This window comes from Taurulus bubalis, assembly GCF_910589615.1.
Source record: "Taurulus bubalis genome assembly, chromosome: 4".
Classification (NCBI taxonomy): domain Eukaryota; kingdom Metazoa; phylum Chordata; class Actinopteri; order Perciformes; family Cottidae; genus Taurulus; species Taurulus bubalis.
Window position 1 is genome coordinate 29,131,215 of NC_136592.1, and position 14,849 is coordinate 29,146,063.

At 43.1% G+C, this 14,849-nt stretch overlaps 1 protein-coding gene across 1 annotated transcript; it reads right to left on the minus strand.

Annotated features, from left to right (window-relative positions):
- Positions 1 to 8,527: 8,527 nt before the first annotated feature.
- bmf1 (BCL2 modifying factor 1) lies at positions 8,528 to 14,316 on the minus strand (the record flags this gene model as incomplete). The annotated part of the gene is made up of 3 exons (XM_079216597.1): positions 8,528 to 8,644; positions 13,269 to 13,471; positions 14,145 to 14,316. 3 exons carry the CDS (start codon positions 14,314 to 14,316, stop codon positions 8,528 to 8,530), a joined length of 492 nt encoding a protein of 163 aa, XP_079072723.1.
- Between the last annotated feature and the right edge of the window lie 533 nt (positions 14,317 to 14,849).

Here is a 14,849-nt window from a genome sequence, read left to right on the forward strand (position 1 = left end):
ATACTGCTTGTGTTTGTGAGTCAGAGATTTCAGCTCTCTGCATGTGTGTGTGTGTGTGTGCGTGTGTGTGTGTGTGTGTGTGTGTGTGTGTGTGTGTGTGTCACAGCTGTGAGGCCGGGAGTGACTGCTGCTCAACAAAGCACTGCGCTCTGCTGGGTTGCTCTTGGTAAACAAAGGGAACTCAACTCACAGTGCTGTGTAGTGATTGCCCAACCTCTCCTCTGCAGAGAAAGTAAAGAAAAGAGCTGGTCGAGCACAGCAGATTAAAGGAAGTCAAAGTAGCAGGGAAACAGGGAGTTTTTAAAAGTGAGAAAATAACCCAGGTGCAAAAGCAAAAACCAGGGCTGTTTATTTTATTATCAGCTACAAAGTGTTGACTGATCAATTTCTGCATGCTCTCCTCCCAGCTGTGATAGGGTGGCAGAGCAGAGCAGGCTGGAGGAGGTGGGTGGGTGGGGGAGGGGGGGTTTAGGGTTGGGGTCTTTGCCAGAGGAGGTCAGCTGTGTTCAGTCACGGCACAGAGAGGGGGGTTGGGGATGGTTGCTGAGTTGCTACGCCCACGGCATGCCCAGCTGAACCCCGATCAGCTCTTCTCCCCCTGCACGGCCAACACTGTTGGCTTAGCTGCTTATTCCCATGACAACTGCCCGCCTGAGCACCAGATGTGTGCAAAGAGGGGAGAAAGAAGAATGAAAAGTGTTCAAATATATCTATGGCTGAGGCGCGCCATAGATAGGCGCGTTAGTTCGCCTTGACTGACATTGGAAGGAGCCGAGTTTGGTGTCAAACGCTTTCTACTCATGTGGCCATGAAGCTTAAGTGTGTAGCTACACAGTGGTATTTAAAAAGTAATGTTCAACAAAGACAACACTTTTGCATAACTACTTTTGCATAACTACCTATTGCCAAACCACAATTCAAAGTAGAGTTGTCGGCCTGCAGTGTTTTGTTGCTGTCAAGATTGAAAGAGGAGGATCGTGTGTGTGTGTGTGTGTGTAAGTGTGTGTGTGTGTGTGTGTGTGTGTGTGTGTGTGTGTGTGTGTGTGTGTGGCTGTTAGGAGAGGATAGGTAATGGGAAACGAGTGGCTGTGGTGCTGCTGGCTTGCACGTGGCAGATATCATCATCATTTTTCAACTTATTGATAGACCTTGCAGCTCAAACCTCCGTGCAAAGAACATAACCACAATTAAACCAACGAGACTAAAGTTTCCACAGCCATGCGAGCAGCGTCTGTGAAGCTCGAGACTTGGACACAGTTTTTAGCGTGTGAGAATACGAACAATTGCTTTTTTTAGCACTGACTACAACCTGAAACAGTTGATGGGAATGTAATAGCTTTGCAGTATTTAGTCACAACCTAAAGTATTGGACAAACTAAAACCTGATGTGATAATGCCGTTAGATGGAAAGTCAGAGGAGCGTCAAAGTGATCACAATTCCTTCTGAGGGTCAACCTGCTTGTGATGCAAGAGGAAAAGTTGATAGGATTTTATTGTATGGGACTGTGAATGTATTACATATCATGGCAATCCATAATGTACTCATCTATCTTATTTTTAGACAGGAACCATTCATATGCACACTTCAAATATGCATTGCATGTGTAACTCTGTTATTGTTGTTCATTCTAATAAAGGATTATCTAATATAATCTAATTCTGTACACATGACATCTGTTGTACTTCTGTCCATCCAGGAGACGGATCCTCCTCTCTTGCTCGCCCGATGGTTTCTTCCCTTTTACTCCCTGTTAAAGTTTTTTTGTGTGGGAGTTTTTCCTGTGCCGATGTGAGGTCCTGGGACAGAGGATGTTGCATGTGTACAGATTGTATAGCCCAACATTTGGGATTTGGGGCTATACAAAATCAAGTCAATGCAATGAATTCAATTCAAGCTGTAGGATGAGGTGATTAATAAGCTTCCTCACTGATGTGGCTCAGTGGTTAGCATGCCCCTCTTTTAATAGTCCGAGTCTTTGTGTCCTTGAGCAAGACCCCTAATTGCTCCCCGTTGCTGTGTCTACGGTGTATAGAGCAAAGATATAAGTCGCTCTGCATAAAAGCGTCAGCTAAATGTAATGTAATGTAACGAAGACAATTCATTTTGACGATTTTTGCTGCCGGCAAATGAAAAGAATCACCGACCCATTAATGTCATTTCACACGAGTTCCTGTCCTCAAATCACACTTACATTAAAGTATAGGTCAATGGAAACGGTGAGCTCACAGGTGCTACTTGAAGCTACTTGAAGTTGTTCTCGGGGCTGGGAGCAGGTGCTGAGCTGCCTGTCAACACTTATTTGCTGTTATTCTCTCTCACGCAGCTACTTAATTCACTTGGTGACACAGCGCACCACTTTAGCACAGAGCAAGAGGGACAAATTGAAGTCGTGGTTGAATGCGTCGAACTCTGTGACTTTACCTCACACAGAAACTCCTCTTCAGTCGGCTGGAGAGCAGGCGAGTAGGAGTTAACGACGTAGGCTGCAGTGTTTTCATTGGCTTTGCAGACATAAACAAGAGCCGTACTTGTGCGTGACCCCTGGGCCTGACCCCAGAGATAGACGCTTCTCTAATGGGTGTCTCTTTCAGCAGGCGGCCAGGCCAGTGGAACAGAGGAGCCATTGTTTGGGCCAGGGAAAGCCGATGCTCTCCCCATTAAAGTGCTGAGCCTAGAGGAGGGGACCGAGGAGCCATGAAGGCGAGGTAAACAGCAAAGGAGACAGGGGACATCTTTGGCACACAGGGTTTCAATTTAGGATAATATAAAAAAAAAAAAACATCCTCTGCAGAGATGTTTCTCTAGTCACATGATTCTTATTATATGTTTTGACAGTTGTATAAATAGCACTGTTAATTAGCTCCTATTAAGGACTGAGATTCGTCCCCTTAAAACACCTAAGACACAGGATTAGGAGGGGAGCGCTGAACAGTTGTGTTCTCTAAACCAACTGTGACTGGGGTAGGAGCTGTTGTTCTGTTTCAACCACATCCTCTGACACACTCAGCCATTGTGCGCATGTGTTTGTGTCGAGGGGCCGCAGACAAGGGAGTTCTTTTGCTGCAAGTGGCCAAACAGGTGAGTCGGGTGTCAGCACGGCGTGAAACCGTACCTGGCACGTATGACAATAGAAGTGCCACGCGTCAGCCTCGAGGGAGGTGACTAAGTTGTCTGGCACGGTGAATAAAAGAGCAACTCGGTGTGATTTTAAGCACAGAGAAAGTATCATTCAAAGAACTGAATACATATAACTTTTAGAATGCACTTTTGCTCACCACACAAACCAGCAATACACACTAAACTTTCGCGATTATATGTGTCAGGAGTGATCCATCACTCCCATGGCTCGAGGGCGCCCATGCTGCAGTGTAACTAATCTGCAGGATCAGCAGCATTGGCCTTCACCTTTTAGGAGATGACAGTGCTGTGCACTGCAATGTGAGGCGCTCGTTTTGCTCTTCACATAGGCTCATTCGGTTGTCATGCAACACTTGATTGTATGTGCGTAAAGTGCAGACAGCGGTTATTAGAACGGGTTGGAAGCCTCAGTGCTTCCACTAATTTAACGACCTAACAGCAGGAGGGGTGATAGGCATGGTCTCTGTCAAACGCCTGGCCAGCTCCAAGCACCTGGCTAGCCTCAGACACTCGGCTAATCCATCAGTGGCTTACTTTCACAATATAACTCCTTAAACTAAAAGCTTGGGCTCAAAAGAGAAAGGAGCATCAGAAGTCAGCTCAAGTTAAGAGAAAAACAGTTATCCGGTGTGAAAGACTATAACTTTTATAACTCATTTTGCTATTGTACTTTATCCATTAATATCCTGCTTTTCTTACACATTAAGGATGTTTTTGTTTTACTGTTAAGCAGAGCGTTAGTAGCATGGTGTTGTTTGTTTCTGTAAAGACATAAACTTGATGCAACTTGACACCTTCAATAAAATTTTATTGAAAAAAAGTACCAATAAACAACAAGAAATCCAGAAAAAAGATTTGTAGAGCAAAGCTCCATATGTACAGCATATTGCACTACAGAACACATTGTCTTTACTTCCATATTATATCAACAACCAAAAAATATATATAAACACACAAATGAGTGCACAGTAGAGTCTCGACAACACACAGTCAATGTTTACAAAAATGCTACATTTTCGCTGGGTCTCATTTCTTGGTATACAGAGAGTGTGTGATAATCAAGACTTCGTTGAAACTGAGCAGTTAAAGGCATATTCCAGGGTTTTTAGAAATACATGTACACTTTATCTGTTCTTTAAAGACGGGCAAATATTCCATAGCTCTAAACTCATGAGCCATGTTAACCAGAACCATGGATTATTTTGGTTTGCTCGGTTTTGTTTGTACACCACGGTGAGATGTGCAAGGAATGTTGCAAGTTCATTTTTATATAAAAAATGCCCTCGATCTCATGGACTTCAAAAAAGGAACCTACTCACATTAAAAATTATTTTACAAGCAATGAACTGTCCTTATAAAATCACACCCTTTTTCTTAAGAAAATACATTTTAAAATGTTAAGAAAGACCATGAAGAAGAAATATTATCGTTAAAAAAAAAAAAAAATCTAAAATCAAAACCTTCCTCGAAAACTTCAAATTTATATAAAGTGGACTACAAAATTCAAGACACTGACGGTTTCCATAAAATACATGTCCCACTCTAGGGATTCTCCACACTCACATGTAATGTGATGAGTGCAGCTTGGGAACCTCTTTCTAAGAAAATGATACAGGGCACCACGGTGGCTTGTTTCCCTTTCCAATAAATCAAACAGGCCATCGATCCGAGCCTACTTGTTGAATGCGCAGGTTTACACGCCTGACACATGGCAAGATTAGCCCAAGAGAACAATCCAGAGTATAGAATAGACATTAACACACAACAGATAAGGGACCCATGGGATCTACAGAAACAAAGTACTTTCCAGTGCATGTTGATTACAACACAATGATCAAGATTTAAGAATTGGACACATAAACAAACGCCTTGTGACTTAATGTGAAGGCAACCTTTTTTTTTCTGTGTGTTTTGAAGCATCTCTAATGTCATGTGTATCATTAGCAAATGGGGGAATGGGCAATGATGCATTAATTACAAAGGAAAGGTCATATCCTGTTGAAAGGTGAAACTGCATAAAAGCTGCTGCTTTTCTAAACCACATTTTGTGAATGTACCCATGATGACTGGTGAATCGGGGTGGTGGAAGAAAATGAAAAAGGTCCGAATTGGTTTAGGCCCTTCCCTGGAAAATCACAACCTTTTAAAGAGAAATACTCCACCCAAAACCTATTTTCTTAAGGAAATCAAACCCATCCCTGAGGCTTGAAAGGTGAGGTTTGTAGTTCTTTCATGAAGAGCAGAAGCTGTGGTCATGGTGAATTCATGTTGGGTACAATGTATTTCAATGGTAGCAACAGTTACACTTTGGACTTATGGATGAATACACTACTTCCTCTTCACAGCTGTGAAGCTCTGACAGAAGTAGTGAATTTGGGTGAAACAATTATGTATTGCACTGCGGAAACATGGCGCCAAAATTAATTCTGACTGACCATAGCCGTTGTTCTTCATAAAAGGCCAAACTACAAACTTCGTAGAGCCTACAGGAGAAGAGCAATACTTGAAAAAAAAAAAAGTAGAATTTGAGTGGAGTATCACAGTAAGCAATGCTAGGTACAATATAGGCCAACCTGCTCTGCACAGTTTAACAACAGAAGTCTAAAACAAAAAAATAAGAAGTAATTGCACACACAGGCGTATACAGTAGAAATGGGCAAATATACATAAATAAGAATGAAGAAAATAAATTACAAAGAAAAACGAACTGATGATGAATAATAGACGAGTAATAAAGGAGTAGCACAAAGAGGAAGTCAGGAGCCGATGGCGAGACGGGGCGCTACAGGGACTGGCTCAGCGTTCAGGATCCGCAGGAAACTATAACCACAACCTCATTCAGTGCACCTCACACTACGACTACATGCTCAGTAGCCCCCCGTCACCGCCACAGTCCGCCTCAGTCAAACTGTACCTTTATGTGTTTGCGCTGAGAAATTGGCCAGGAGGATAAAAAAAAAATAAAAAATGTAAAAAAGAAATGAAAATTAAAGCCTTGACGATACATCGACAGGTATCATCATAAATAAATGGGTGAAAACGCTGCTCTTCTTCTAACCATGTAACAGATTCTCAAGGTTACCAGTAGCCCACAAAATCCGTCCCTGAGAAATCTTTAAGAGAATGAGAGGAAACCCTAATTATGCAGTGATAAACTTGACACATCATAAGGAGCAAGTCATTACAGACCCCTGATATGTACTGCTCCTTGGGTCCACAAGTTGGCTTGGGTTCAGCAATGGAAAATATAACAAACAGCATCTTCAACAGTGTCTTTAAACATATTCATATTTCAACAATAATTACAGTCTTTTTCATTTTTGTCTTTTTGCCTGCTGAGTGGTTATATGTACTAAAAATGTCCCAAATCTGGATCCGAGCACCGAAGACAATACAAGATCACCCAACAGAATACAAAATGATGTAAAACCCGATAAAAGTAGCCTGAGACGATCTGTTTCACAGATTGATTATGCAGTATATTGTTTGGTGTTCAGAAAAAAAATAATAAACCAGGATAGAAACCTTTCCCGTGTGAGTATTGTGACTCTAGTGTAGCCGGAAACCTTCTGCAGTCCGATCAAAATCCCAGACTGCAGTTAGTTAGGCTTCAACATTGATTATTTGTCTTTGACGTAAGAGTGAATACATCTGAAATGGTGTGGCGAGAAAACAAGCCATAAGTGAAAACCTTCACACAAATCAGAGGTTAGCATGGTAACAATCTGAACTCTTGAAGGGTGTATGGCTAGTGCAAAAACAGTGGATCCACAGCTCCACTTCAAGGGCATGGAAGTCTGAAAACAATCACATGAAAAGAACACATGGAAAACAAAAGGGATAACTTGAATGTGGGAACAACGGAGTATCTGGTCTTCTCACTGAAATTTGTAATAAAATCATCAGGGTTGACAAATTGTTTAGTTGCTATTGAGGTAAAGAATACTTAAATGTGCTTAATACTTAAACAATGTGCTTTACCTTAATGGTGTAATTTAGTGCACAGGTGTTAGACCTCTAGAAACACATGCAAAAGTCGGCACCACCTCACTTCAATCTAAATATCTCTTCATGGATCCTTTAAACTTTCTTTCCCATGCCTTCTTTAGTGTGCTCCATCTCAGACATCATCCAGACACCCGGTAGCTGCATTAAGTAAGTAATAGGCATTAATCATCATATCTTATAATGAAATAAGGTATTGCAATAATGATAATATACAACAAGGGTAGTTGCATAATCAGTAACTTGAAATAATCGGTCATAGTAGTAGTAAGCCATACATATATACACACACACACACACAACTTATTACTAGTGTTACTGAGTGTGTGTGTCAATAAAAATGATCTCTTCATCTGTTTGGGTTTAGCCTAAAATGTGTGTATTTGGAGTGTGTTGATCTTTAAATATTGCTTTTATTTACTAAGGACTACGCACTTTCTGCTGTCATTTAAACTAATAGTTATTAATTCCAACTAACTTTTTTTTTTTTATGTGTTACCAGTATCAATCATCCCGATTCCTAATATCAATAACAGCTGCTGTAAACAGGTTTGCTGGCATTCTCCAGCCACTGATGTTAAGTTCTACAAACTCCACCCACATACTTCATCACAATGGTCTGTGGCTGATTGACATGTAGCACGCGACTGAAGAAAGGCTTGCCTTAAAACATCTGTGCATATTAAAAAAAAGATATTTAGATTACAACTTAAGGTGAGCAGACTTTTTCATGTGCAGAAACTTTGTTCCCAATATTTTGAATGATACTGAAAGACCATGTTCAAACGTAATACCATACCAAAGAAAATGGAGGAGTAAGAAAACAAAAACAGAAAACAAAATAAAGAAATTAAGAAAAGATAAATGTTCCATTGAGGTGAGGTGCAAAATGCTTTGTTCTGAGAAGTGGCCTCTTTGGAAATTAGTAAATCAACTTGTCTGGTCACCTGGGAAACTTCAGAAAATTAAACCTCACACCCCATTTCCTTTCATTTCCTGACCATCTCATATCGCCTTATCTAAAAAATTGCTCAATACTCATTCGGCAGAAGACATTGAATAAGGCATTCCCGGGGTCTGTGGAGGTCATTAAAGATGGATACATGTTGAAGTGCAAAAAATTGAACAAGAACAATGTACTGTACAAAACTACTACACCACACGTATACCAAAATATGAACATTTTCCTGTAGAGGAATCTCGGAGCATCATGGCATCTTCTTGGAAAGAAAAAAACTCACGACCGTGTATAAAAGTTGGTTGTCTCCGTCCCGCGGTGACCTTTTTGTCTCCTTTCTTTTCTCCCACCAAAACAGACCCGTGTTAGATTTGACAGTGCCATTAGGAGTCCAGTTCTTCAGAGAGACGGGGGAGAGACCCCCCTCACCTCCGTCCTGCTCCACCTCCTCCAGCAATGAACCCCCTGTCAAACAGAAGGCTGAGCAGAGCTGCGGCCAGGCGCCACCACATCCGCCCCTGGTTCCTTTGGTTTCGATGGTACTGAAGCAACAAATGAAGACAAAGTATGCAAGTTAGTGCACTCTACTGAAAATAAATAACACAAGACAGTCCTAGAAATAGTCACTTGAATGTGTTCAGTGTGAGCTTCAGTTAGCGTTGCCTGTGATGAGTGATGATTGACAGTGAACAAGGGTCAACTGAGAAGAGGGTGAGACTAAACTAGACGCCGGAACAACGCTGATATTTTCACAACAGTCTGCTTCTGTCCCCAACAACAATTATTAGAGAGGCCTCCCTTTGTGTTTGGGATCTCTGCACAATCCGGGCTTCCCTACAGACATTCCAAGCCGTAAACACATCCATCGTACGGTCACACTTTTTTCTAATCTTCCTGGCGGAGATCAGCAGCCAGTGGCTCTGGAGGAGACTCTCTCGAGTTTGCGAGCCAATTGGATTGTGTGCGATTAGGGGGATAATGCTATCTCTGCCATTGAGAAGCTGAGATAAGATAATTGCAGCGAATGGGATTAGGGAGCTTCTGCGGAGAGGCAGGGAGCTCTCTGAAAAACACGTATCTGCACGAGAGAGGTACAGTAGTCCAACGGCTCATCTGCAGACGAAAGACAGACTCCACCACGCCTGATAATGCTGCAGCTATCTGCAGAAACTATTTTCAGACCATGAGGGTTGTAAACTGAGGGAGACTTGACATTACTTTTTCATGACAATGCAGCAAAGTGTACAACCTTTTTTTGGCAACATTATGCTTTTTTTTTTTTTACAAAAGCCTAAATATCTAACGGTAGGGATTAGATACGGCATATTGACATGGCTGTTAAAAGGTGGTGACAAAATATTGACCTAGTTAGCAGCCAGGAACTGTCATTGTGATAAGCCTCTCTTTACTCTTATCAATTTGTGGTGAACATTGCAGGGTGTTGCATAAGCTTTGCCAGATTCCAACCTGCATGTGTGCATGGTACTTACTACTCGCTTTTTCTTCAAAAGAAAAATGGGATTCTTGATAAGAACTAGTTCTCTGTTGTATGACATATATAAATCTTGCCTGGGGATATTTTGATAAGGACATAATAATAGCATAATGTCTGCTTCATATATACACAGTTAATATTTACATGCAGCACAGAGTGGATGGGCTAGCACCCAGCATGGCTCGACTTAGCATGTCTTCAAAACTCTAAACTAAATTACACGAGAAACGACAGTCAGATACAACTCTGGGATCCAAAGAGGACGGCTGAATGACTGTATGTGCAAGTGTGTGCAGGTGCAAGACTAGTCAACTGAGGGATTGTAATGCTACAGCTTGAGTGTGTACTACATGAGAAGCAATTAATCTTTATAAGCAGAAACATAATGTTCCTGTGATTGCACCAAGCTTAGAGAGACACCCAAACAAGCAGAAGAAAACAGAGTGAGAATGAGAGAAAGAGGTGTGCACAGGCCTGTCGCAACTTCATGAGTCACGCCACCAATTGTCGAAATGAGACCCGGGCTCTAAATTTGGCCGGCGATAGTGGCGGAGTCCAGCCAGATGCTCGGTGTCGTCACTCTGACACTGGCCTGATGTGCTGTATCAGCGTCCCATGTGGGCTGTCTGTCAAGTCAGCTGCTCAGAAGCTCCGCATTATCTGCTGAGCAAACAGGCCAGCCTCGATAGTAAGAGACTCTGGATTAGTCACATCACGGAGGAGATCAGGAGCCAAGGAAAAATACAATGAGCAGTGGTAATGGATAATAGAGAGTGGCACAAATGGACATCACTGTCAACAAACATCATCACGGAACAATTAATGAAAAGTAAATATCCAAAGCTAGCTCTGTATGTTTTTATTTCCAGTGCAACTCCACTCCTACACCCCCTACAAGTGCTGAAAGGAGAGTGTGCTGTGTCCTCACCAGAACAGTGAGGAGATAAAGCCACAAATACTGCATGCACGCACACACACACACACACGCATGCATAGGTGATATTCAACCCAGCTTTCAACACCTCCTATCGAAAGCACTGGGAGTCGTCTCTTAAAAAAACATGGGGCTGAAACCTAACTCTGCTCCTTGCCCTGTGCAGACTGGAGCCGTCTTCCTGCCATTGTGACTGTCATTATTGCCTTGTCTCAAATGGCGAGCCGGCTAATGTCTGCCATTCTCGGGGGACCTCGGCGTCCCCTCCAGCCCTCTCTGACTGAGGAGCAATTTATCTGTCAGCATCCACCAGCACTCCTTCGCTACCTAATCCCTCATTTCGCCAGGGGCCACTCACAGCCACATTGCTCCCAAATCCATCAAGAGGATGGCAGTCAAAGGCACTTGGATGGCTCAGGGACAAGCGTCTGCACTGAATAACTGCAATCACCTACTGACAGGAGCAGACAGGAAAGAGCCCCGACAAACAGTGACACAATTATGGAGTGAGAGTTTTTGTACCGACTGTCAGACTGTGTGATAGTGAGACGCGAGAGACGGCAAAATGCTGAAAAACAAGTATGGGTGTATTCTTGCATGAACATGTTCACACGCACGGCGCGATACAAATAATTGCACAACCAGAGCCAGAAATAGCAATTACAGGCTGCAGTAGAATCACACATCAGTGTTTGGGTTGTAAAAACATCCCTCAGCCACACGGACTCCGAACACCTATCACTGGCAGAAACGTATGTGCTCCACCGTAGGTGTAAACAATAGTCCCAATGGCCGCTATGCAAGTTAGCATTAAACAAAGCTCTTCATAATGCAGGCGAAAATATTCTCGTTATTGCTTGTTCACCATCACAATACCAGTGTTTCTGCGTCAGGTCTCTTTTAGCTTCACTTCACAGGGCCGTTCTCACTCTGATTGTCCTCTCTAGTGTTTACTCAACCAGTAAAAAAAAAACAGCACAAGCCACTTCCTCATCCCCTGACCCAATCCTGCCTTGTTGTGCGTCAGTAGATCCCAGCAGCACACACACACACACACACACACACACTGCCGCAACCCTCCTGTCTGACTGTCTGGTTGCCTGTTTGCATTTGCCAGTGTCACGATACATGAGTCATGATGAGCTGCAGGGGTATATAAATAACTTGATAAGTGCATGAGAAAATCAGATATTATCTTGCTCTTCAGAGTATGAAGTACAAAAAATATATAATTACATGATGTGCAGGTCAGGGAGGGTCCCATTTCCCGAAAAGGGAGGTTTTAAGACTTGATCATTTGTGGTTCATTTCCAAAACCTCATTGCTTATGCCATCATTATGGAGCCTCCCCATCCACCCCCCCTCCATGGCTGCGTAGACCTCTTATTTGGGTGTCTCCTGTGGCCGCGTCTTTGCCGAGGTAAGAGGCTGACTGGTGACTCCCTGGAACCACAGCTGCCCCCCACATGCTGCTGAGCTTCGGGTTACAACATGTTTATTTTCTCCCGCCACTTCTGCTTTTTCCCCCGTACGTAGCGTTATGTTTGGACGCGTGTCTCTAAATGTGAACGTGTCAATAGGTGCGTGTTGTGCAACTAGAAACTCTGCGAGAAAATCTCCTGAGGGTTTGTGTTTATGTTTGATGTTACAGCCAATTGAAACAACAGTGTGTCCCGGTTGTACAACACTCCCTCGTAGAAGCAACTTAATGCAGCACACAAACTCAGTGGACAGTGTCACCCTGACCACAATGCAATGTGTTATTTGAGGCCAGGCATCCTCCATGCCACTTGCCTCTACAGCACACTGAGGAATCAGGAGAAAAGGGAGAGAGAAAGAGAAAGAGAGAAATAACAGGAAGAGGAGGCAGGGGGAGAGCCTGGGGTTGGAGAGGTTGGTGGTGGGGGAAGGGCTGTCCTTGTTCAGCAATGTTTCTGGCTTAAGGGTAGGGAGGAGGGTGACTTCTGCATGTGTGCAGTCTCTCCAAAACAAATACGGAGCAAACGCAATAAAAGAGAGCAAACTTTTGCCCCACCATAAATCTTGCTCAGATCATCACAGGATCCAAATATATATATATATATATTTATTTTCAGTGTGAATGTTGTTGTGTAGGCGGTTTTAGTCAGACCAAAACTGAAAGCTTTGTGGCTTGTCCGTGTGAGACTCATGTAAGCTACTAATATAATGAGCCTTTATAGCATTAACATTACGCTTCAGTTGATAAGTCCGGTCTGAACAGGTACAGAGTCAAACAGATCCTACTAATCCAAGTTGGTACACTAAGTCAATGTAAAAATAAAGAAAAGTCACTCCTACACCTCCAAATTGGTTCACGTACAGTATTTGGTTTCTTATTTGACAATTACATTTCCTCCTGCATAAGAAATAATGAGGTGTGAGGTTTCACTATTTACTACTGGTGGAATAAATGGAGTCTGATTTGTATAATAGTGTTGCCTTGTAGCTTTGTTGCATTTTATTTTTCAAGCTCAGCTTGAGTCTCCCATCTACATGGTATCCAAATAACAGGGAAAGTTATATATGAAACACATGTAAAAAAAAAAAAAACACTCCTACATCAGGATTGTGTACAAGCAACACTTCCTGGATGGCACTAAGGGGAGATTCTGTTACTGCTTGGGGTATTAGTGGCCAGTTGCACTTGTTTACTGCCATCAAACTTCAGGCCTGTCTTGAGTTTGTATAGTCAGCAGGATGCATATTTCCTCCTCACCAGTTGTAGGTGTTCCCGGTGAAACTGGTCTCCTATCAGCTGGAGTTTCTGGCCAATGCATGCCTCCACACTGTGGGCCACAGGTTGCTGCCGCGGTAGCTGCTCCATCCCGTTTTGCTCCACTTCACTTTCTTGTCGCCTCGCTTCCTGATCCCCAACAAGCTCAAAGTTTGCCGGGAAGTGCAATCGAAAACCTGCGTTGCCTGTTGAGTGTCAAGGCTGAGACTTATTATTTTGTCAACAACCCTATATAGAGATGCAAACACAGCAATGACACCTGACAGGGTGTTTTTACTGAGATTATATCTACGCCAAAGATGCAACAGGTACAAAGCCCAGACAAGTATTGCTGAACGTGTCTTTGACCAATCGGATCGCTTGGCTGTAGCCACAACTTTTCCAGCTTTGCTTTTTTTGTAATCAAGCACTGTGAGTCATTTAGGTGTTTCATAAGTCTCACACACAACAAACTCACATGACACAGCTTTTAGGTCAGTGAGTTGTTATGGAGCTACTTTGGAATAGCTGCTTGTGCAGTATATGGCACCAATGTAACTTTGCTGTCACTGATAATCACTTCTCTGTGCAGTTGCTGCTTACACAGGTAGGCACACTGTCACGTCCTTTCAGTCGCACTGCCAGTCTGGCGCCTTTTGAATAGCAAAGCAGCTGGGTACACTCCATACAGACCATAAAAGGCACTGTGATCGCGACTATCAGGCGCCAGGGGTGAGATCAGTGCAGCAACATTGTTACCCATTTCTCACAGTAAGTCTCACATTATAGTTTCGTGCTTGACTTTTATAACACTGGTTATCACGCACAGGGCAATGTTCCGTTTTTCTCTTTTGAAATACGGGATGTCATCAGCCTCACCGTAGAAGAGTGGTCTGGGCTCCTCTGCGCCTCCACAGGGCAGCATGCCGTTGTTGTGTGCCAGGGCAGGGCCGGGTGTCTGCGTGCCCCGGTCTTCACACTTTATCTCCCTGAATGCGGTGCGCCAGCAATTGGGGTCTGGCTCAAACACATCATCCTCCTCATCGTCCATGCGAGGGCACTCTCAGATGAGCAGCCTTAAAATTGACAGGGCAGAGAAAGAAAGGTTACTGCTACAGCGGAGTGTACAACATGTGTCTTCCAGTGAGTGTATAAATCAAAAGGCATCCCGAGCTCCCTTCACTAATGATGGTCATAACCTTGGATGATTCTGCGTTTGGCCTAATGGGATGATCTCAGACACGTTTGTGTGCTCACTCCTCCTAAGTATTCATTGTTATTATAGACAACCTGTCTGGTTTATAATGAGCGCCCTCAAATCAATAAAACCACATTGGACAAGTAGGAGGAGAAGAGAGAAAAAAAACGATCTGCCTTCACTTGTGGCAAAGAGCTCACTGCTTATTTAGACAAATGGCTCTGTTCATCTCAGTGATGAAACCACCCAATCAACAGTTAGGAGGCTCGGTTGAGCCACATCTACATACATGGGAGTTAGGCTGACAAAGTTAAATGAAAGGTAGAATATGTCTTGTTTGCGCTAAGCAGCCCAGAGGAAAGGTACTACTGTCAGGTTATTTTATA